Source organism: Oryctolagus cuniculus, chromosome 19 (assembly GCF_051225735.1).
Source record: "Oryctolagus cuniculus isolate XC-2025 breed Fujian yellow rabbit chromosome 19, ASM5122573v1, whole genome shotgun sequence".
Lineage (NCBI taxonomy): Eukaryota > Metazoa > Chordata > Mammalia > Lagomorpha > Leporidae > Oryctolagus > Oryctolagus cuniculus.
This window is the reverse complement of record NC_142885.1, coordinates 44,319,668-44,345,052: the sequence shown is the minus strand read 5'-3', so window position 1 is coordinate 44,345,052 and position 25,385 is coordinate 44,319,668. Positions and strand designations below refer to the sequence as shown.

Sequence of the window (25,385 nt, the reverse complement as noted above, 5' to 3'; positions counted from 1 at the left end):
TGACCTCCGCTGCTGAATGAATTAACAGCTCCCATACTGCCAGCATCCTTGCCTGAGGCCATCTCCTTATTTTCCAAAGCTAGATCACATCCCGCCACATTTTAATTTTTTCCCAATATTTTTACTCAATGACAAGCATTCAATTAGAAATGACTAGACACAAGAAGGAAAACAAAATGTGATATGACCAAAAAACCCAATAATATAAAGGTACACAAGAGAGGTTGAACAGCTGCTCCCTGCTGATGGCCTGAAAATGCCCAAATCTTTGGGCCCCTGCATCTGCACCCGGAAGAAGCTCCTGTCTCCTGGCTTTGTATCAGCTCAGCTCCCTCCATTGTGGCCATTTGGGGAGTTAGCCAGCAGACTGAAGACCTTTACCTCTGTCTCTCCTTCTCTCTGTAACCCTTCCTCTCAAGTAAATAAATATCAAAAAAAGAGAGAGAGAGATAGAATGCAGACATGGACATTCATGATGCTCATATCAGTTCTTCCAGTACCCACAAATAAATTACATAAATTACAAAGGAGTGTATGACAAAAAGCTGAAAGGGACAGAAAAGTGCATATTACAGGAATCAAGGTAAAAAGGATGAGCAGAATTCTGTACTGACTGAAATTAGCACTAACATTACTGAGTCAGTTTAGGACATCTTACTTTGTAGCAGCTGCCACCTTCAGTTTGTAGATTTCATGAAAACTCTCCATATTCACATCCATCAGTTTGATTTCAGATTCCTTTGCTGCTTTCATGGACTTCAAGGTATTACAGCTTTGTTCCAGGTTCTTTTTACTTTCTGTAAAAGATAAAAGTTTTCTTTGTGTGTGTGCACATGGACCCAAGGAGTTGGCTGGAGTTGAGAGAAACAGCAAGGACCCTGGAGACAGGAACCACTCTTCACCTTCCCAATGCAGATGTATTTACACTAGACAGGACCTCCCTCTAATGAAGGAACGTACCTTCCAGCATCCATATTTTGGCCCTCAAGGCTCTCAGCTGTAAATCCTTGACTCCATCATTTTCATCTTCCGACTTTAACAGATTTTTAAGAAAAGACATTTAAGAAATGGTTGCAGAACAATGCAAATGTCATTACTACTACAGAAATGCACACGCATATTGTTCAATAGATAATTTTACATCACCACAGACTTTATAGTTAATTTTAGTTTAGAACAACTAATTTAAAAAAGGTAAAAAGGAAATAAGAAAGTTCAGTTTTCTGGATCACAGTCTCTCTTCAAGAATGTGACTAATTTTGTTACCTGCTCCTACTAGATTGTCAACTAAGTATTTTACTTTTATAACTGAATTTCCCTGCACTGAAACCAATTTCATTAAAGGTGATTGGAGCTTAACTGAAAACACTGTAATTAGTTACTTCACAAGAACAAAATTCCACATAGCTATCATATAAATTTAATCTTCAAAAATGAAATATTTCTCATTGGAGATAAAATGTACAATAGAAATATTGAAACTATTATAGAAAGTTTACCTCTGAAATTCCTGAGTTGTTCATTGAAATAACTTCTTTCAAGTTTTCAGTAGATTTCCCTTTTTCAAATGCCTGCACATAAGATAGAAACAAAACAAGTGCTAAGGTTTACAAATAGAGGCAGGAGTTTCACATGGTGGTTAAGACTCTGCTTGGGAAACATGTATTCCATATTGGACTGCTTGACTTAATGCCCTGGCTCTGCTCCCAAGTTTATCTTCCTGCTAATGCACACCCTGCACAGCAGCCATTGATGGATCAAGTACGTGGGTCCCTGCCAACCACATGAGAACACAAGCTGAGTTCTAGTTTCCTATCACTGGCCTGGCTGGCCCATGGCTATCACAGGCATTTGAGGGGTGAATCCACAAACGAGAGCACTCTGTGTTAGTCTGCATCTCTACTTGTAAAGTCAAATGGAGAAAGAATTAATTCAAGTGCTTTTTAATTCCACGAAAACACTAGCTGAAACAGCCAAAAAGCTGAAACAGCAATCAAGCACATCCCACGGCTAACTCTATATGTTATGGGCATATCATGGATCCAGATTGGGTCTAGAAGAACTGTCAAGAATATAATGAAATGAGAGGGAAAACACACTGAAGTAAGAATACTTTGTGTCATAAACAATCTTTCTGCTTAGGAGATAATGAGAGAAATGAATGAGAAGTCAAAAGCAAATAATGTAAAAATTTGTTCAAGTCAAACTGCTTGAATGAACTTTTCTTAATGGAACAGCTTTTCTTATTGGAATATTAAGGGAATAAAAATAACTCTCAGATTTCACTGACAATTTATTTCCTGAGCATTAAGAGGGGTAGGGGCTGTTTAAGTTCATCTAAACAGTCCCTACCCCCTTAATATTCCTTAGCTTTTCACACATTTCCTAAATATCTTGCAGGACAGCAATGAATGTTACAATAATTGCCCAGACAGGAAATCAAACACACTTCTTGGATCCCTCAATTTAAGATGTTACTTCAGTGTTTTTACAATAGCATTGAACATTTTTTTGGAAGAAGGTTCATCCCCCATATTCTTAGACTTTTACTCTGTGAAAAGCAATATAAAATGTACCAGCTGGCTCACTAAATGGACAAATAGGCTCAGAAGCCAAATTATGGTAAAATATAGGAGCCAAATTACTACCACATCATGATTCTTAGCATTCTGATCTCTTCCAGACTGCAGGTTATATGTACCTTGTACGTGGTAATTTTAGTGTTGTCACTTTTTTGCATTATCCTTCAATACAGCATATTGCATCCAGAATATTTATTTCTTTTACTTGTTTTTATAATGGATTTAATAAAGGCAAAAGGTTTTTACCTTAAGTTTCATTGATTCATCAGAGACCACCTTTTTTTGTCTTTTAGTCTCCTGAAGACGTTTTTTTGACTCAGTGATCTATATGTATATGTAATAAAGAATCAAAATACAAAAATGTTAATTAGAGGGCCACGTAACACCTATCCTCATGTATGATTCATTACACAAGTGAACAGAGCAGCACTTTGCATGCAGGAGGCTGACTTCACATGTGAAGAGTTTACAGATCTTATGAAGCAGGGCAGTGGATGAAAGAGGGTACAGTGGAATACCTGAACTAGACGTGGAAGTGACTCAAAATGAAACCATGAAAAATATGAAAATTGAAAGGACATTGATACCTTCTCTTCCAAAACAGAAATTTGTTGAATAAGTTCTGCATTTTCTTTTGTGACATTATTGATCTTCTCAGAAATTTGCTGCAAATTAACTAAAGGGAGATAAAAACTAAGGTTATAAAGAATAAAACAATATAGTTGAATTACCTCAATGTATTAGCAGAAATTACTTGTTATCTGGCATTATGGCCAGAAAATAACTTCCTAACTTCACTACTAAGCCTGAAGAAAGCAAACTTTACTTACAGTAATTTTAAAATCAATATAACTAGTAGGAAATAAGAACCAAATGTCAATTATAATTCTATTTGAAATTATTGGAAACATAGGAAATACATGTTTTCATTGAAGTACTCTCATCAATGGAAGATGCCACTTCATTCTTAGAAAATTCCATTACTTGGCAGGCACTGTGGCTCAATAGGCTAATCCTCCAACTGCGGTGCTGGAACTCTAGGTTCTAGTCACAGTTAGGGTACCAGGTACTGGCCCCAGTTGCTCCTCTTCCAGTGCAGCTTTCTGTTGTGGCCCAGGAAGGCAGTGGAGGATGGCCAAAGTGCTTGGGCCCCTGCACCCACATGGGAGACTGGGAGGAAGCACCTGGCTCCTGGCTTCGGATCAGCACAGTGCGCAGGCCATAGTGGCCATTTAGGGGGTGAACCAACAGAAGGAAGACCTTTATTTCTGTCTCTCTCCCTCTCGCTGTCTAACTCTGCTTATCAATAAAAGAAGAAAAAAAAAGAAAATTCCAATTCTTCAAATAGTTTTGTCTTCACCAAAGAAGAAACAGAAATCAAACACTCTAGCTACTTACATTTCTATTCCCTAATTATGAAGGAAGATAAATATGTTCCTTCCTCAAATACCATCATTTGAAATTCCCATGAAAGCAGTGTTCAAAGTGTCAATCAATTGGCTATTCCAGGGCCTCCAAAGACTTCCTGCTGCCCTGAGGATTGTCTTTCACAAGAAGCAGAATGGAGGGCTCTGGAGAGATGGTTTTGAAGTATAGCATAATTTAATACAACCTGTTACCACTTAGTCTCTACGGGATCTGGATGAGCTCCCAACCCTCTCAGATAGGACTTTCCACTACCAAGATCAGAATGCTACTGCCTACCATAAAAGTGATCATCGTGCCTTGATGCACCCATCCTGTAAGGTGGATGGCTCACATAAACACCTAAAGGACTCCTCTGACAGTCTTTTAGTTCTCTCATCTGACCTCAGATGTATCCTTATTTTTGTTCTGTATTTGCCCATGGTATGAGCTCTGCTGCCCTGAAATCACCCTTCCAAACATGACCAGTGATAAATTCACTATAAAAAAAAATAAACACGCAGAGCCATTGCTGTGGTATAGTGAGTTGATTCTCCACGTGCAATGTCAGGAACCCATGTGGGTGCTGGTTCGTGTCCTGGGTGCTCTAGCTCTGATCCAACTCCCTGATAATAGCCTGGGGAAATGTCAGATGATGGCCCAAGTGCTTGAGCCCCTGTCACACATATGGGAGACCAGGATAAAGCTTCTGGCTTCAAGCTGGCCCAGCCCAGCCATTGCAGCCATTAGGAGAGTGAACCAGCAGATGGAATTCACTCTCTCACGCTCTCTCAACTCTGCCTTTCAAATAAACTAAATAGATCTGTAAAAATAAAACATGTTGGGCCTATTATGTGTCTGGCAGCTTTGGCTCTCAATAGATAGCAACACTTATTTATTGCCCATAAAGCCTATATGAAATCCTTCTTCCACCTTATGCTTCATTTCTGCTCTTTCTGCTCCGGCATTAAAGACTTTCCACGTAAATATCCTGACACATTCTCCCCTCCCCCAGAAAACCAGATCTTTTCTAAGTCTTAAGCTTTTTGATAGGTTCACATTATATAATTTTTTTAAAAAATCATTTTTGTATTTGAAAGTGAGAGAGAGAGAAGAGAGAAGAAGAAGAGAGAAGAGAAAGAGAGAGAGAGAGAGAGAGAGAGAGAGATCTTCCATCTGCTGGTTCACTCTTTAAGTGGCCATAACAACCAGGGTTAAGCCAGGTCACAGCCAGGAGTTTTATTCATGCCTCCCACATGGCTGACAGAAGCCCAAGAATGTGGGCCAACCTCCACTGCTTTTTTTCAGGGCATTTGCAGGGAGCTGGATTGAAAGTGATGCAGCCAGGACTTGAACTGGCACCCACAGGTGATGTCAGCATTACAGGCAGCAGTTTTACCTGCTATGCCACATGCCGGCCTCTCAGAGCATAGCTGAATCACATTTCCATTTCCACAAGAGCCAGGTCATGCCACAGTGCTCTCCCAGTGCTTCAGACTCTTAGCATCACTTGCTTCTTAAACATTTCTAGGCGAAGCTAAACTCATTTCAGTCTCCTATGCCCACTAATCCTTCTTCTTCCTGCATTTTTACAATAGATCACGAGTCCCTCTCCATTGTCATTTAGAAACCACTCCAGGAATACCAAAACCTTAAAGAAGTAATAAGCCAGGGAGTTATAAAAGTTACTGTACTTAGAGCTAGTTTAATAAAAGCTCACATCTAATACCAGTACTGAGAAAAGTATTATAAAGAAAACAGAGGCTAAAATCTTACCTTGATAAACTGGCTGTTTTATCTAGGACAAGGAAGAAACAAAGTTAACCTTATTATAATAATATATATTAGGAAATACATGCTGTTCCTGATGAAAGTAAAAACACTAATCTAGTGAAATAACAGTCATTTAGCTTAAAGGACTTCTAAAAGATTAAAAACAATGAAAGATATTTCCCACTTCATTGTGATCCTTCATTAAACCATTTCTGATAGGGTGGAAAAGTAAACAGTTATTTTTGACCAAAAAACCTATTTCCATTTTATTATTAAAGGAAAACTAATCTATTATTTTTATCCTAGAAATGGCAAATTTCATAATTAGAATGCAAATACATAATTTGAATTGTTTGGGGGGAAACCCAATATCTATAATGAAATTTTTTTGTTTTTTTTTTTTTGACAGGCAGAGTGGACAGTGAGAGAGAGAGAGACAGAAAGAAAGATCTTCCTTTGCCATTGGTTCACCCTCCAATGGCTGCCGCGGCCGGCGCGCTGAGGCCGGCGCAACGCGCTGATCCGATGGCAGGAGCCAGGTGCTTCTCCTGGTCTCCCATGGGGTGCAGGGCCCAAGGACTTGGGCCATCCTCCACTGCACTCCCTGGCCACAGCAGAGAGCTGGCCTGGAAGAGGGGCAACCGGGACAGAATCCAGCGCCCTGACCGGGACTAGAACCCGGTGTGCCGGCTACACAATGCAGAGGATTAGCCTAGTGAGCCACCTATAATGAGGTCTTAAAAAAGAAAAGCCTCTATGAAAACAGAATGAATTCTAAAACATTTGTACTGCAATACACCTCTTTGATTCACTAGAAACACCTTACAAATTTTAAAATACAGTTGGATGGGGGCTGGCACTGTGGCGCATTGGGTTAAAGCCCTGGCCTGAAGTGCCAGCATCCCATATGGGTGCCGGTTCGAGTCCTGGGTGCTCCTCTTCCAATCCAGCTCGCTGTTATGGCCTGGGAAAGCAGTAGAAGATGGCACAAGCCATTTCCATCAGTCTCTGCCACTTTCAGTACCTGTAAACTGTAATGCCAGCTAAACTTCTACCAAGATACCCATAAAATCTCTCACAAAGGACCTGTTTAAATCAGTTCCTTTCACTCAATGTAATGTCGTGATTTTAGTAAAGAATTAGAAGGCATATTAAAAGACAAAAAAAAATCAGTTTGATTTGAGAAGGCAAGCATTAGAATCACACTCAGATAAATTATCCTTCCAAAATGGACACAGACTTTCTGAGAAAAACATCAAAGAACTCTCTCTTTCATAAGCCACACTACAAAGATTTTAAAAGAGGCTCTTCAGACAGAAGGAAGCGAATATATGTCAGCTACTTGGATCTACATAGTGCAAGGGTAATAGGCAAAGGAGTAAGTGAGGGCAAAGTTGTTATCTTACTGATTGGTTTCTCAAACAACACTTTGCTTAATATAACTGAACAAAGTAGTAGTAACAATACATATAGCGATTATAGCTTATGGATTATAGCAATGTTGTAAGAAATGGGAGGGAGTTTGTGGAGTCACCTTTTACAACATAAATTTCATTTCCTGTGAATTGGATTACTTTTTAAAATGTGTATTTCCAATTCAGGGAGAACCACTTTTAAAAAAGACAACAAAAAGATAAGTTCAAGTATAATTGGTGTGCTAAACACAGTGAAATAAAACTTGCAAGATTCTAAGTTAGGCCCTGAAAAGGCATAAAAAGAGTGTAAGGCAAAGGGGGACAATGAATAAAAAACAGTAATAAACGTGATAGATGTTAAACCAATTATATCATTAATAATTTTAAATGCTAATAAAGTAAATACACCAATTAAAAGACCGTGACTGTAGAGTGGATTAAAAAATAATTCCCAACTGATGAATGTATACCAGGAGCCCATTTTCAAATCCAAGCTATAAATGCATTAAAAATGGGTTAGAGGAAAATGTACAGTTAGAACTAATCAAAAGAAAGCTGGAGTAGTTATTTCAGGGTCACACAAAACAAGCACAATGCAAGGAGCATTCAAGGATCACATGGTATTACAATAAAGATAAAGGATCCACTTTTCAAGAAGACATGACAATCCTTAATGTATAAATACCTAACAACAGAGCTTCAATATTCATGAGGCAAAACTTTACTGCAACTAGAAATAGATGAATTCACCCCACTCCTCCCTCAGTCACTGGCAGATCCAGCAGGAAGAAAGTCAGTAAAGGTTTAGAACAGCACTGAACAGCACTGAACAGCACTGATAATCTGCTGAATCAGTCCACACTACAGAATAATTCAGCCAGCAAAATGGAATACACTCACGCGGGCTCACACAGCACATTTACTCCATTCACTCAAGACATAAGTTCACTTTACCAAATGGAAAGGAGTAGGAATCATAGAATGTTTGCTCTCAGGACAGTGAAAGTAAGCTAGAAATCAATCAGAGAATTTTAAAACTTCAAAGCATTTGGAGATTACATCACACACTTCAAAAGAACACATGGGTCAATCTTTCCAGACTTTTAAAAAATGTGTCAATCCACTCTGGAAAAAAAAAAAAACCAACTAAATGAAAGATCTCTGTGAGTGAGATCCCAGTGGAAAGAACAGGTCTTCAAAGAAGGAGGTACCTTTCTCTGAAGGGAGGAGAGAACCTCCACTTTGACTATGACCTTGTCTAAACAAGATAAGAGTCGGAGAACTCAAGGGGCTTCCATAGCCTTGGAAACTCATGACTGGAGCATAGGGAGATTACTGATGCCATAAACAGGAGTGTCAATTTGTAAAGTCAACAACAGGAGTCACTGTGCACTTACTCCTCATGTAGGATCTCTGTCCTTAATGTGCTGTACATTGAGATTTAATGCTATAATGAGTACTCAAACAGTATATTTCACTTTGTGTTTCTATGGGGGTGCAAACTGTTGAAATCTTTACTTAATGTATACTAAACTGATCTTCTGTAAAAAAAAAAAGAAGAAGAAGAAATTATCAATTCCCAACTTGACTCTCACTGGGATTAAACATGACAATAGGTCTGATCTGATTTCATCATCATTTAAAAAATCATCTATTATTTTTCATTTATGTTTCTGTGTGGGAGCAAACTGTTGAAATCTTTACTTAATGTATGCTAAACTGGTCTTCTGCATATAAAGAGAATCAAAAATGAATCCTCATGTGATTGGAAGGGGAGAGGGAGTGGGAGGGGGGAGGGTTGCGGGTGGGAGGGACATTATGGGGGGGAAGCCATTGTAGTCCATAAGCTGTACTTTGGAAATTTATATTCATTAAATAAAAGTTAAAAAAAAGTGTCAATCCAAATTATAATGAAAACAACCTTATTAAAATTTAGGGTTATGGGGAAAACAATGAATGGAGGAGGACTGATTTTACCAGGTGCAAATGCAATTACTATACCAATTCCTCCTTATTTATCATATAAAACACTCCTAGTATACTCACAACAAGAACAGTTGTCCAGAAGAAAATGGCAAATGCCAAAATAGCCACGACTGTAGCAATAATGATAAGCTTCCGAAAAATCCCCCAAAAATCAGTACTGAGCTGAAAATGGCCAGGAAAGTTCTGAGGTAGCTGCAATAAAACATTGGAAACAGTGAGAAGACAGACATTGACTGTATTTCAGTTGCTAAGAACCCTAGGTCAGCCTGCAAGGAGTAATCATGTCCCTCAACTGACTCAAGGGGATTTCCTTGCTTCTAGGAAGACTGGGGTCCTGGTGTCTGGCACAATGGCTAAGACCCCACTGGTGATGCATGTATCCCACATCAGAGTGCCTGGGTTTGAGTCCTGGCTTTACTTCCATTCTATCTTCCTGATAATGTGCCCCCTGGGAGTTAGCAGATGACAGCTCAAGGATGTATATGGGTGTCTACTGTACAGGTGGAAAAACTGGACTGAATTCCAGGCTCCTGGCCTTGGGCTTGGCTCATTCTTGGCTATTGTAAAAACTGGGAGAGTGACCCAGCAGGTGAGGTGGAGAACATCTGTCCTTGTCTCTTTGTGCCTTTAAAATACAAATAAAAAATAATGAATTAAAGTTTAAAAATAAGCATAACTTGCCAGCCTCAAGTTGCTTGGGTGGTTGGTAGTGTTGTTAGATATCTGTGTGGGTGTCTTTGAGCACAGAGTATCCTGGTTCATTGTGGGCCCTGTACTCTCCTTTGTCTAATACTGGGTGAGAGTTCCTCTCCACCACATCTTCTCTTGTATTGATGATTTCTTTTAAATACCAGTACCCATCAAAACGTGAGTGAAAAGCTTATAAGGAGAAAATCAAATTTTAATGCTTAAATAAAATCAAAAGTGGCAAGAACAATGGTAGCATCAAAACACAAGATTTCTTTAACAGTCTTCATATAAATTCTGTTGAACCACTGTGTGAATTAAGACAAATGTTTCAGCTGAGTAAGTTAACACTGTGTTATTTACAACTTTTCTACATAGGTTGCTTTGGATTTAACTGTGTATTTGTTGAAATTTGGCACCTTAACCCTAAACAATTCCTATAGGATGGTGAATTAAACAGAGATGTTCATTCAGTAGAAATAATTCAGATGAGTTGGGAATGAAAGCAAATGAATTACTGATCCATACTGCAACATGAATTCTCTCAGACATATTGTCCTGAGCAGAATCAGGTGATACAAAATAGTCCATATGGCACACATGCATCTATTTATATGAAACTCTAGAAGAAATGTAATATAATGTTTAATCTAAATTGATATATAATGTTTTAATCTAAATTTATATAAACATTAACATTATATTTATATGTATAAGTTTATACATATCAATTACAATGATATATATTATATATCATGATGTGTGTGTATATATATATATATAAAATGATATATCGTGAGAGCAGGTTAAGGGTTGAGTCACTTCCTCAGAAGCCATTGTAGATCCTGAAAGGGATGTTGATTATATTGTTATACGTGTTTTTCAAGGCTAACAAGCATTAAATGTTTGTGACTTTTGCTCTATGTTAACTTTACTTCTAACAAGAAAGCATATATAAAAAATTAGTGGTAATCATCCTTAACCATATATAAAGAAGCACAATGATGCCTGCAATTCAATATGAAATGCACCCAAAGTAAGATGAACTGATACAAAAGTAGGAGGAGGGAGGGGTGAATTAATATATTAATTATATTATATTTATATAATATTAATTATAATAATATTTTAATAAAATATTCATCAATACTGTATTTTAGAGCTTATTTAAAAAACAACATATTTATTTATTTGAAAGCAGAGTGGCACAGAAAGAGACAGACACAGATCTTCCAGCCACTAGAGTTCACTCTCCAAATGGTTGCAATAGCTGAATCAGGGCCAGCCTGAAGCCAGGAGCCAGTAACTCCATTTGGGTCTCCCATGTGGGTGGCAGGAACTCAAGTATTTGGGTCATCATCCACTGCTTGCCACCAGGTTCATTAGCAGGGAGCTGAATCAGAAGCAGAGCAGCTGAAGTAGAGGATGCACAGGGAAATCATGGAAGTTTATGGAGGGACCACATTCTCACTATGGAATACTACTCAGCCATAAAAAAGAATGGAGTCCTGTCTTTTGCAACAAAATGGATGCAATTGGAAACCATTATGCTTAGTGACATAAGCCAGTCTCAAAAAAGACAAATATTATATGTTTTCTAGGATATATGGCAGTTAATATAGAATACCAAAACATCTATAGGAATGAAATGCCCATTTTGGACTATTATTGTCATATGTAGCTCCTGTTTATACTCCTGTTGAACTGCGGTCTTCCTAATTTTTACTTGTGAATATTAGTGGTGAATTAAGTTTTTGAATATAGTTTGGATTAAAATGATGGCTTTGCAAAAACTGATGAGAGGGGAGAGTTGGAAGGGGATTGGGGGAGGAGCAGGGCAGTGAGGAAGTGTGGTTGTCTTCTTGGAACTGTACCTAGGAAAAACAGAAAATCTCTTCTCTTAATAAAATAATTAAAAGGTTTAGAACTAGAGTAAGCAAACTTGTCAACTTTAAATGATAAATGAATGATGAGAATCATTTGAGAGTTTTCCATTTCTATGCATCCTTCAATTTCTAATTTCTTCCTATTCCCTTTCTCTCTTGAATGATTTGGATTTTTTATGAGCTCAACATTTTCCTGTAGTCCTACCAAGTAGAATGAATATTAACTTATCTTTTTACTATTATTCTGTTTTCCAGCCTCTTTTCCTAAAGTTGTCAGTCCCTTAGATAAACATTATTTGACTTACACTTAGGTTACATATCTATAGCTGTCATCAAGTACACACAAAGATTTACCAAATAGTTCATGGAAATGCACATTACGAAAAAAAATGCCTAAATTTCAAAAAAATTGTAACTAAATTAGCTTACCTTCTAATCACATTTTGTATGAAATTTTTGAAGTGTCCTCATAAGTTTATATATCCCCTGGATGGTCACTTTTGTTCTCCTTGTCATTATTGATGGTGTCAGTTCTTTTGCTTTCCTGACTAACTTGCCAGTTAGATTGGCAGATATTTCTTTATGACTCATATTGCCCATCCACCAGGGGACAGATTTGTGTCTGTTTCTGCTTCCCTTGGAGTTCCAGATAGTATTTCTTTTTTAAAAAGTAGTTATTTATTTGGGAGGTATACAAGAAGGAAAGAGTGCTCAAACTGCTGGTTTACTCTCCAAATACCTAAACTGACTGGGTCTGGAATGGGAGTAAGTCTGGAGCCAGAAACCTTTTCTGGGTCTCCAATATGGGTAGAAGGAATCCAAGTACTTGAGCCATCATCACTCCTTCCTAGCGTCTGCACTAGCAGGAAGTTGGAGTCAAGTCCCAAAGGAGAGAATCAAACCCAGGCCCTCTGATGCGGAACATGTGCACCCTAACTTCTATACTAAATGCCCCCTCTCTATATAATGGCTTTGTGTTATTTTTATATTATTTTCAATTAATTGTGTCATTCTAATAATAGTCTTTGAGAGATTCTTTGGGGCTTGTGGATATACATTGTATGAAAATCATAATTATTTTCAATTATATTTCTCTGAACTAATACCTATGATACAGCACTAAAATTGTACTGATGAAACATCTGTACCTTCCAGTGCTTCTCCTTCTCTAGTGCTAAGTTATATAAAGTGTATCATATTTTAAAAATGCACTAAAGCCTCTCTTACTAAGGGACTCTTTTACAAAGTGATACTTTTTAATAAATCTTAATGTCCACATGAATGTCAAGGAATATTTTTATAAAACCATAAATATGATGAAATACATAGTTACTTCTCAAGATTTGTTGATGTTGAATCAAAAATATAAGTGTATCTTGATACAACAATTTTTTGAAATAATATAGACTCATTAGTAGGTTTCTCACTGTGCAGATTTTCTGCATCCTTGTAGGAAATGTTGAGAAAGCACTGTCTGTGGTTCAATTCTACTTTCATTTCCTCACTTTCCTCTATTAGTTGATGTCAGTTTTCCCTCAGACTCTGCACTCCTTCCTTTTCTTCTTTCTATATCTTCACTTCTCTTTGAGCCACTTCATTAACTGGGATGGCTTCAGACATTGCTGCAATTCTGCTGCTTCCCAAATCCCTATGTGCAGGCAGGATATCACGTAAGCTGTCATTCATGTCTGGTTGCCAGTTGAAGTCCCCACCTATTTAACTCCAGAAACGTCAGACATGAGGTGTCCAACATGAGTGTCACTTCTTTACATCATATTCTTTGTTCTTCTTTCCAAATTTCAATTTGCACTGCCACTGTCTATCCCATCCCTCGTGCACACAGAATGGAATTAAATTCCACATTCATCCTGTGCCAAACAAATCAGCGGTTACTCCTCTTCCTGATCCCCTCCCCTCCTTTTTTCTTATGTACATCGAATTTCTTGTTCTACCTTCTTGCTCTGTGTCCTAATGGTAAGTGGTAATGTCTCACTCTATTTTCTTCTACTCATTAGTTCTTCCCTATTTGCTTCTCTGGGGACAACATCTCAAGTGCAAATCTACTCAAATATCTACCACATTTTATTGGTCCCTCATCAATTACATCCTGTGTTTTAGGGAGGGATCAATAATTGTCATGTTAAAAAATTAAATGTTTTGATTGTTGGGGGAAATATTAGGATGTGAATAAAAATATAAACAATTCTACAAAAATAGCAAACACATAAAATTTTATTGTTGGAATTCTGTCAAATGGATAGGTGAATGATCACTTATTTACCAGTTCCTTGTACACCTTTACTGCATTTATCTCTCACAAACCAGGACCACCCACCTAGAAGTGGTGCAGTAGTTAGCACTACCACCTCACTTATGTTCTTTCTGCTTTTACCAATTGACTGGTTGTATCATATTCATGTGAATGGGGCCAGCAATATGGTGTACTGAATGATGCCAGTTCTGGACCCAGCTGCTCCACTTCTGATCCAACTCTCTGCTATGGCCTGGGAAGGCAGTGGAAGATGGCTCAAGTGCTTGGGCCCCTGCACCCATGTGGGAGACCCGGAGGAGGATTCTGGCTTCTGACTTCAGGTTGGCACAGCTATGGCTGGCTATTGTGGCCATTTGAGGAGTGAGTCAGTGGATGGAAGACCTCTCTCTATCTCTCTCTGCCTCTGCCTCTCTGTGACTCTGCCTTTCAGCTAAATACATTTTTAAAAAATTCATGTGAACAACTCTTACACAAGTTCTAAACATATTTTGTGCTTCAGTGAAACACACCCTAGTGCACTCTGAAAAATGGAAGAGACTCCCCCATTGAATGGAGCTAGTCATGTGCAAGTGTTGTTCCTTCTCATGGGAAGAGATTCCTAAGAATCTGATGCTGTCAGGTCGTAGATTTAGGTCTTTAATCCACGTTGAGTGGCTTTTTGTGTAAGGTGTAAGGGAGGGGTCTTGCTTCATGCTTCTGCACGTGGAAATCCAGTTTTCCCAGCACCATTTATTGAATAGACTGTCCTTGCTCCAGGAATTGGTTTTAGATCCTTGATCAAACATAAGTTGGCTGTAGATGATTGGGTTGATTTCTGGTGTTTCAATTCTGTTCCATTGGTCTATCCATCTGTTTCTGTACCAGTACCATGCTGTTTTGATTACAACTGCCCTGTGGATTAAAGACCTAAATCTACGACCTGACACCATCAAGTTATTAGAGAACATTGGAGAAACCCTTCAAGATATTGGTACAGGCAAAGAATTTCTGGAAAAGACCCGGGAGGCACAGGCAGTCAAAAGACAAAATCAACTATTGGGATTGCATCAAATTGAGAAGTTTCTGTACTGCAAAAGAAACAGTCAGGAGAGTGAAGAGACAACCGACAGAATGGGAAAAATATTTGCAAACTATGCAACAGATAAAGGGTTAATAACCAGAATCTACAAAGAGATCAAGAAACTCCACAAAAACAAAACCAACAACCCACTTAAGAGATGGGCCAAGGACCTCAATAGACATTTTTCAAAAGAGGAAATCCAAATGGCCAACAGGCACATGAAAAAATGTTCAAGGTCACTAGCAATCAGGGAAATGCAAATCAAAACCACAATGAGGTTTCACCTCACCCCGGTTAGAATGGCTCACATTCAGAAATCTACCAACAACAGATGCTGGCGAGGATGTGGGGAAAAAGGGACACTAACCCACTGTTGGTGGGAATGCAAACTGGTCAAGCCACTATGGAAACCAGTCTGGAGATTCCTCAGAAACCTGAATATAATCCTACCGTTCGACCCAGCCATCCCACTCCTTGGAATTTACCCAAAGGAATTTAAATTGACAAACAAAAAAGCGGTCTGCACCCTAATGTTTATTGCAGCACAATTCACAATAGCCAAGACCTGGAACCAACCTAAATGCCCATCAACGGTAGACTGGATAAAGAAATTATGGGATATTTACTCTTTAGAATACTATACCACAGTAAGAAACAACGAAATCCAGTCATTTGCAACAAAATGGAGGAATCTGGAACACATCATGCTGAGTGAAATAAACCAGTCCTAAAGGGACAAATACCCTATGTTCTCCCTGATCGGTGACAACTGACTGAACACCAAAAAGGAAACCTGTTGAAGTGAAATGGACACTATGAAAAATGGTGACTTGATCAGCATAGCCCTGACTGTTAATGAAAGACGTAATACATTATACCTCTTAGTAGTTTTTTTTTGTCTGCTCTACTTAATATGACTGGTTTAATTCTGTAATTATCACACAGTTATTCTTAAGTGTTGAAATTTAACTGAAATGTGATCCCTGTTAAATGTAAGAGTGGGAATAAGAGAGGGAAGAGATGTACAATTTGGGACATGCTCAGGCTGACTTGCCCCAAATGGTACAGTTAGAAACATACCAGGGGACTCCAATTCAATCCCATCAAGGTGGCTTGTTCCAATGCCATCTCACTAGTCCAAGTGATCAATTTCAGTTCACAATTGATCATAATGAATGGACTAAGAGTCAAAGGGAGCACATAAACAAGTCTAGTACCTGCTAATACTAACCGATAGAATAAATAAAGGGGAGAGTGATCCAACATGGGAAGTGAGATACTCAGCAGACTCATAGAATGGCAGATGTCCTAAATAGCACTCTGGCCTCAGAATCAGCCCTAAAGGCATTCGGATCTGGCTGAAAAGCCCATGAGAGTATTTCAGGCATGGAAAGCCAAAACACTCAGGCAAAAAAAAGAAAAAACCTAAATGAAAGATCTCTGTGAGTGAGATCCCAGTGGAAAGAACAGGTCTTCAAAGAAGGAGGTACCTTTCTCTGAAGGGAGGAGAGAACCTCCACTTTGACTATGACCTTGTCTAAACAAGATAAGAGTCGGAGAACTCAAGGGGCTTCCATAGCCTTGGAAACTCATGACTGGAGCATGGGGAGATTACTGAGGCCATAAACAAGAGTGTCAATTTGCTAAGTCAACAACAGGAGTCACTGTGCACTTACTCCTCATGTAAGATCTCTGTCCTTAGCGTGCTGTACATTGAGACTTAATGCTATAACAAGTACTCAAACAGTATATTTCACTCTGTGTTTCTATGGGGGTGCAAACTGTTGAAAGCTTTACTTAATGTATACTAAACTGATCTTCTGTAAAAAAAAAAAAAGAAGAAGAAGAAGAAATTATCAATTCCCAACTTGACACTCACTGGGATTAAACATGACAATAGGTCTGATCTGATTTCATCATCATTTAAAAAATCATCTATTATTTTTCACTTTATGTTTCTGTGTGGGAGCAAACTGTTGAAATCTTTACTTAATGTATGCTAAACTGATCTTCTGTATATAAAGAGAATCAAAAATGGGTCTTGATGTGAATGGAAGGGGAGAGGGAGTGGGAGAGGGGAGGGTTGTGGGTGGGAGGGACGTTATGGGGGGGAAGCCATTGTAATCCATAAGCTGTACTTTGGAAATTTATATTCATTAAATAAAAGTTAAAAAAAAAAAAAACAAAGAAAAGAGAAAAAAAAAGAATGATGCTTGCTAATTCATGCAAATTTACTTATATCTGTGTGTTGTTCTCAGTCGCTCTCCTTTCTCTCCTGGGTATAGGAGAAGTGTGATTTCTTAATGTAAGAATGAATACTTCCCAGCAGAAATCTGGCATTTAAGGACAGTATGGACTCTAATGGACAGTGTGTACTCCTAACAGTACGGACTCTTTCTCATTTGGATAAAGTAGCAGTCGGCATATGACACAGCTCTTACAAGGAAGGAGAGTAACTAATTCACCTCTTGTTCATATCACTCTGAGTGCCTCCCCTATTATGAGCATCCTGGCAGGATGCAGGTACTTATTTTCACATCTCATGTCTGTCTCTGGGCTCCCTTCAAATAGTGTCCCTAGGGACAGCCTCCAAGAGCTGAGGAAAAGAATGACTCAAAAGTTACCAAAGTCAACAAAGCAGATAATCCACAGCAGAAGTGACAGTTCACTTGCAACAATCTAGTACTAATACCACTCACTCGGTACCACTGTTTCAAGGCTGCCTGGTGTCAACACACATGAGTCTTATCTCAGTGACACTGCTACATGTGTGATGGAACCAAAGGAGCAGCAGCTGAGGATCTCCCACAGATCCTGCAGGAACCAGGCTAACAATCATGACTCAAGAAATCAGTGTTTCCTGTGTTATTTTACCACTACAACATGTAATCCAGTGGCTTCTAGCATATCCACACATCCTCTTTTGATACTATGAGGTTACTGTTTTCAGGATTCCACCCTGTCAGGCTTTCCTGCTGTTGATCAAGCAGAAGTTGATGCTACAGGTGTGGCAGAGGTTTGTCAGCCTGGCCACCACACCTGTGATGAGGCCCTTCATCTTTGGAAAGAACTGGATTGCTGTGCAAGAGCCAGTGAAATGGTGTTATCTAAACCACAGTGGGACACAGCCAATAGAAGGAAAGAGACCAAAGTGAATCTGGTGTTTACTCACATTCTGTGCTGTGTGACTGGGCAACCCCAGCACAGGGAGCCAGAAGACCCACCTCCATACCTTCATGTCCAGGTCCTCTCAGTGCACTGAGTTACCAGGAGTGAGAGACTAGGGTGAGGGATAGAGAAGGGTGTGACTTAGGGCGGGGCAAGGACTGAGCTCACAATTGGCTTGCCAACAGGGCAGGGCAGTGATTGGCTATCCATTAGGTGGGGGATGGGGTGTGGCAGTAATAGGTCACAATTAGGTTGGGGATGAGGAGCAGTGTGGCAGGAAGAGGAGAGCAGGGTGAACAGTGTCAGGGTCAAAGTAGGGTTTGGGAGCAGGGTTCAGAGATCAGTGGGAGATGATCCACAGACCAGTTGGGCATACTTAAGGATGGGAGTCTCAGGAGTAAGTGAGGGATGGCACAAATCAGGACTCTGGGTCTCTGTTCTCCTCTTTGGTGGTCACCTCTCCCACCTGGGATGTTCATACTCTCCTGACCAATTCCCTGCCATGTAACCCCACCTGATGTGTAGAACAACCCTGCCCGGCTGAGCCAGCACAAGGAGACAAACCAAGAACAGAACCTCTGCAAACTTCTTTCTACTTCTGACTCTGGTTCTTCCTGTAGCTCCTCAGTGGCCCCCTTCTGGGTAGATCCTTTCTGTTGGAACTCCTCGTGTTTCCCACAGTCACTGATGGGGGCAAAATATACTAAATAACTGATCACAGTACTTCAGGTAGAACCTAACATACAAGCATGGTGAGAGGTTTCACAAGTCCCTCTCATGAATGGATTTAAAGAGTAAATAAAACATTAGTAAAAAGTATAAGGCCTTAGCAGCAAATCTTCTTAACTCTAACTTTCTAACTTTATAGAAACTCAAACGAAGGTGGATATGTCACTTTTCTATGTCATACAATAGCTTGGGCTTTAAATTTGAATTACAGTGGGAAGTGGAGGAAAACCAGTCTGTCATGATTCACCTTTCAGATATCTCCAAGGGGACTGTGCATTTTAAGAGAGAAAATTCATCAGATTTCCACGTGGGTGATCAATGATATCCACAGCCCTGGAGAACACAACTAAGGATGGGAGGCTGGGGGTGGTCCTGGACATAGACATTGTCTATGGAATGTGTCTTTAACTCAGCAAACCAGTAAAGGCTCTGCTTATGTTCTGGGATAGTCCTTGCCTTCTTTGTTCTTTGCCTGCACACATGCAGATGTGAGGCCACATCCTTTTATCCCTGTGACTTCCCTTCATTCCTCAGGCTGCCAGAACCCAGTGAAAGAGGAGAGTTTTGTGACTCTGATGCTTCTTATTTGATATCAGGTGGAGAAGCACCTATCCCTTCCTCTACTCTGGTTCAGCATTCATTGGTGTTGCTTGCATCCATCAGACTGATATATTTGCACACGTGAACTCGTGCTCTGCCCTTCAATATGGATGTAGGATTATCCTCTTCTTTCCTAGGATTCCCCTATGTGCCTGAGCCCATGGGTATGCCATCAGCACCATTCATGGGCTACCAGTCACCTCCTACACGCTCATGGGCTCTTGGACCTCATCCAGCACCTCCACCTCCAATGTCTGGTATGATGATCTTCACTGAGGGAACTGACTTGTAAACTGTACTGATCTTTTCTCTCACTGTAAATCATTACAAAAATGTCCCGGATGGTACCACAGGGATTTACAATACAAGGGTGAGGCTGTCTGGGGGCCCTGTAACTTGGATCAGATATCCTGATGACATACAGTGGGCTACATCACTACCCCAACAGCAGGTGACAGCAGGTGTCCATTTAGATGAGGAAAGAGATGGCCTACAAAAGCAAAAAGATGTAAATGTGACATGGGAGAGGGGTAATGTGCCTGGCTGTGGAAGGGGTAAGATCTGTCCCTTTGAAGAATGAGAACTTCACAGGGATGGGACACACAGCACACAGTAAAGAGCTGGTGATCACAACAGAGGCACCAGTGAAGGGCATAAGAGTACAAAGGAGAGAATGGAGCTCCTGGGTGTAAGGGGTGGGGGATAGGAGGAGGAAGTGTAGAACTTTATTTTCTATGTATTAATAATAAACATTTTATATTATCTGTCCTTATGAAAATTAAAAAACAGCAAATAGTAATAGTCATTACTATAGAAAAATTATTTCTTTCTTTAGATGTGGAGTTTTTCTTTAAAGATGTTGAACTTTCCAACTATATTAAATCATTCCTGCAATCCATTTATCAAATATGACCTGAACACATCGTAGAAGCAGTATCATGATCTAGGCATTCAAAACCCTGCAAAATTCAGAGCTGACACAGTGACTGACTTGCCCCACTGACATCACTTTGGGTTTCTGGGTGTATGATGTGGGCTGCCTGCCTTGAGGTGCAGAGGACTAGTAAATGGAAAGAAAAAATTGCCAGCTCAGTATGCATGGCACCTACCTTGCTGCTGAACACCACATACAGGAGGGCCATGCTTTCTCCTGTGATTGGTATGGAACGTTAGTCAGCTTTTCATTACTTTAACATACAAGAGAGGAGCTACTCAGGAAAGAAAATGCTTATTTTTGCTTACAGCTCGGAGATCCTTAGTTGAATATCGGACAGCCACATAGACTAGCTCTGGTGAGGCTGGCGATGGTGAAGCTTGTGTGGAGGGATGATCCCATGGTGAGCCTGGAAACACAGGGAGAGACACAGCAAGCATGCCAAGGTTAAACAACCAATCTTCGCATGAGAACCACTCTCTGAGGGCAAGCCTGCAAGACCTAAAGTCTCCTCCAGCAGATTCACCTAACAAAAGCCATAATTAGAACAAGTATCTACTTTAAATTGATCAATTGTTAACATAAGACTCTGGAGTTTAAATGATCTGGGGGAGCAAGTCATATCCAATTCATAATAGAGAGGTTACCATTTATTAAAGGTCAATGATAGTCTTACACCATTCAAATGACACAGTAAAAACATGTGCAAAGTCAGGCAGAGAAACACAAGGGGGATTCCAGAAGTAGCATGAAAAACATGGCAATATGGACTATGAAATAGGAAACATGTCAATGCAGGTGTTCAGACACCTCAGCAGTCATCTGAATGATATAAAACAAAATTTAATCCTCACTTCAATGTGAATAGTAAAGTTATAAATGATGGCCATGGTTTAATATTGAAAGTGAAATCATGGGTATTTCTCCATGGATAATGGAAACCTCAGTTGATGTTTTAGGGATGAGGCCAGGAAACTTTGCTGACTGGGTGTCAATTCAAGTGGATTAGCAATGCACCTTTTCTCATAAATCATTTCACCTGTAACTCACTCATTCAAATAAATAAAATAAATCTTAAAAAATCAGTAGTGAGAACAGAAATATTGGTATTAATTTTCATTTATTCTTCATAGATTTCATGCTAATGTTGGAAGACTATTGGGAATTGCAACAAACTTTTAGCTTGTATGTGCTATGGGCATGATCAGGGTAGAGCATCTAAACTGGTATGTCTCTGTGGCCTGTCATCAACAGCAATGCAGCATACCCAGGGCTGGAGGCTTTCAGGATTCCAACTCTGCTCAGCTGGAGATAATGGGAAAATCAGGAAGGACCAAGAAAGAAACTGGTGTTAGGCAGTTAAATACTTTAAAACCTTGTTTGGAAGTTGTACTCACATGTTTCTTACTCAAGTTATTGAAATCACATATACACAAATGTGGGTATTTCAAAAAGTTGATAGAAAATTGAGGTAAAAGTTTGTTTTGTTGCAAAAACTGTTTGAGATGGTAATTCACAATAATTCATGTAAAATGTGTAGTACAGGGGTAGACCTGTGGCCTGCCAGTTAAGACACCAGTTGGAACACCCACATTCCATTTCAGAGTATCAGGTTTTGAGTTACAGCTCCTCTCTGCTTTTTTTTTTTAACTATTTTTATTTTGAAAGCCAGAGTTGAGAGAGACAATGAAGCCAGAAATTAGAAATGTCTGGGCCTCCCACATCAGCAACAGGGGCCCAACACTTGAGCCTGCTTCCTCTGCTTATTCCAGACCATTCTCAGGCAGCTGGATGGTAAGTGGAGTCGCCAGGACACAAACCACGGCCCATACAGGATGCTGTGTCACAGGCGGCAGCTTTAACACCACGTCACAACACTGCCCCTTCCCCAGCTCCTCTCAATTCCAGCTTCCTACTAACGTGCATCCTGGTATGTCACAGGTGATGGCACAAGTATTTGGGTCCGCAACCCAAATGGGAGACCGTGATTGAGTTCATAGCACCTGGCTTCAGTGTGGCCCAATCCTAGCCATCGAGGGCATTTGGAGTAAGAACCAGAGGAGGAGCTGGGGGCGCTCGCTCGCTGTCAAATAAATAAAGTTCTAAATTAAGAATTAAACAAAGACAATATTTACCCAGTAGGACTGTTACAAAAGATTGATTCTGTTAAAATTATTTTCCTAACTCAATTAAAATCTAATCCCACTAAGGAATCCTCCGATTTGGCAAAGTAATTAACAATTCATCTAAAATAATGTAAACACTACCAAAAGAACACTAAAAAGAGGAGTAAGGAGGCAGAAACTTGATACTGTAACGGACATCAAAATGCTGTACATTTTATTGATAAAGAAGCAAAGGCAGTGCTGTTCTGTTTCACGAAGCAGACAGTAACACTCAGAAACAGAACCTAGGGACTTCAGATAAAATAAAGTGACCTTTAACCTAATGCCAAAAGATGAACTGTTGGGTACAAAGAAGGTCTCTGAAAAGCTGTTTTTAAAAGAAGCTCTTAAATATTACACTATGCTCCAAAAGTCGTCATGGACTAAAGATTCACTTAGGGAAAATCGCAAGAAGTGAAAGTCAGAAAACCTTAAAGGTAACCCTGAGTCAAAGAGCAAACAACACGAGGTGTGCATAAGTGGGGTTGTGTGTTTTCTGCAAGATGCGCACTGAGTTCTCACAGACTCACATAATGACACATACCGCCACCATGCAGGAACTCATGAAAACAGCCTTTTGTTGTGAACCCCCTAAATTTCAAGGGATACTGGCTGGGACCCAGAAGGATGTAGAAGGGGTCATAAACCAGGGGCAAGGAGCGTCTTCCCGGAAATGAGGCCTTCATCGTGGTGAAGTTTCCACCACTGGAGTCCCAGGTGAGTGCAGAGATGGCTTGTGCACAGCGATGAGTCTTTCTTTTGCAAAACGTCCCTAACACTCAGGCACGTATCCTCAAATTTTACAGGCAAAATAATCGCTGTTTGGGAACCCCTGGAGCTTGCACATGCGCAGCGAACTGGCCGCCCCCCCACCTCCGCCGCACGCCCCCGCCCCCACCCTCTCCGCACACACATTCCCTGGCTGTTTGGCCACTGTTATCCGCCCAGAGCCAGGGCTCCAGAGCCGCCGGCAGGGGCGATGAAGAGGATTTTCACCTTGGCGGGTAGGAGGAGCCGGCGGCTCTTGGGCTTCTCCGTTGACACCTCTGAGGATTCCGGGAATCAATCGCGGCTGGTCTATCATCCGCGCCACAGGGTCCTCGAGAAGATTTGGCTGGGAGAAAATGACAGGGACCAGAAGAGGTAAGGGGACGGCGAGCTGGCAGTGACGGGAGAAGCCCGCACCTCCCGGGGCCCTCCTGTCACCGCGATGCAGGGTCGCCACCTGTGCTGACCCCGCAGCGCCTGGGACAGGGAACCCGAGCGCCTCGGCCGGCTTCTGAGAAGCTGCAACAGAGCCGAAACTTCAGCTGCTTCTCCTCTACTCACAGTTCTCCTCACAGACTGCTGTATTGGCCACTTAAAGTGACATCATCAACCAAACTCGATAAAGCTTAGTGTACACGTTACACACACACACTGCTGTATGCATTATAGAAAAGTGGAAATGAGAGAAAAATTTCCATAATATATCAGTTTCCGGGCTGAAATTCTTTGCGTGGAATCCAGTATCCCTTTTATATCCGTGCACACATTTCCTGTCAGCGCACACCTACCCTTCTGAAAGATCTGAGAAGGAAACATTGAAGCGGGAAGATCGTTTCATGTTCCTGAACAGGAAGACTCATTTTTTTCTCGAAATGTGAGCTCCTCATCTGTTTTTCTATTTTATATAAACCAAATAAAACAGGAGGGATTTAAACTTTTTGAGTTACACATGATCTTACTGTTCTGATGACACTGATTTGTAATATATAAAGAATGGCCTTGTGATTATAAAAAATGTGCAAATTTCCATATTTTACTGACCACTGAACAATTTATTGACCAATAAATGAAGATAAGTGACTAAAACTCCAAATATATGTAAGAAATTACAAGTTGATAGTGGTCATGTTTCATATTACTAGGCAAAGGTGGATTACTTACAAATGATGCCTGTTAATTTGGGGAAACTGGCTAGGATTTTATGTCACAAAACTACATTCTTGATGTACTAAATATTACCAATTTTAAATACAGAAAACGAGAAAAGTGCTAGGAGAAAACACAGTCCCTTCAATGGCTTTGTGTGATCAAAAGCCTTACTAACGGTTTCCTCAAAAGCAATCATTCTGAAGGCTCACTGAGTAAAATAAAAACTAAATCCCCCTGGCATTTGGCACAGGGGTTCAGATGCCACCTGAGACACCTGCACTCCATGGATGCCTGAGGTGAAGTCTCAGCTCTGCTTCCAAGTCCAGCGTTCTGGGGATGTAAGCCTGGGGATGATGGAAGTGAAGGTGCAAGTAGTTGGGTCCCAGGAACCCAAATGGGAGACTCAGAGATTTCAGGCTTCAGCATGCCCCAGACCTGGCTGTTGTGGGCACTTGAGGAGTCAACCAGGAAATGGAAAGTTCTTTCTGCCTCATTCACTTCTTTTTAAACAAAAAGAAAATAAAAATAAATTTAAAAATTAAAATGACTTGTATAAAATACAAAAATAAATAACAACTATTTTCCAAAACACTTGCAAAATATATATTTCAGATGAAAAATCCACTTTACAGAGAATTCTTTGAAATAAACAAAGTACTTTTTTGCCAATTAGCAACCAATGGCATAGAAAAAAGGATTTATTGTCCTTGGTAAGAGAAAGAATTTTTAATAATTTATTTATTTGCTAATTGTCCCTTTGGGACTGGCTTATTTCACTCAGTATGGTGTTTTCTAGATTCCTCCATT

At 40.0% G+C, this 25,385-nt stretch overlaps 1 protein-coding gene and 1 non-coding gene across 3 annotated transcripts; both read right to left on the bottom strand.

Annotated features, from left to right (window-relative positions):
• Positions 1–607: 607 nt before the first annotated feature.
• Positions 608–5,892, bottom strand: LOC138847132 (transport and Golgi organization protein 1 homolog). Its single transcript, XM_089320817.1, has 7 exons — positions 5,887–5,892; positions 5,763–5,784; positions 3,170–3,258; positions 2,829–2,906; positions 1,500–1,571; positions 961–1,033; positions 608–797 (listed from the first exon to the last, which is right to left on the bottom strand). The coding sequence occupies exons 1-7, from the start codon at positions 5,890–5,892 to the stop codon at positions 655–657; spliced, it is 483 nt and encodes a 160-aa protein (XP_089176943.1). The 3' UTR covers positions 608–654.
• Positions 5,893–9,226: 3,334 nt separating this feature from the next.
• LOC103348612 (uncharacterized) lies at positions 9,227–24,009 on the bottom strand. Of its 2 annotated transcripts, XR_016226203.1 has the most exons (4): positions 23,887–24,009; positions 23,658–23,775; positions 20,805–20,905; positions 9,227–9,352 (listed from the first exon to the last, which is right to left on the bottom strand). It is a non-coding gene; the product is annotated as an uncharacterized LOC103348612 (transcript). The 2 variants fall into 2 exon arrangements; XR_016226202.1 differs by having other exon boundaries at positions 23,658–24,009.
• Between the last annotated feature and the right edge of the window lie 1,376 nt (positions 24,010–25,385).

Excerpts from the sequence above, each read along its gene's own strand:
- LOC138847132 (XM_089320817.1), bottom strand. Across the intron at positions 3,259-5,762 it reads AAAACAGCCAGTTTATCAAG|TTAATTTGCAGCAAATTTCT; the intron begins GTAAGATTTTAG and ends ATCTCCCTTTAG. Across the intron at positions 798-960 it reads CAAAATATGGATGCTGGAAG|AAAGTAAAAAGAACCTGGAA; the intron begins GTACGTTCCTTC and ends TATCTTTTACAG.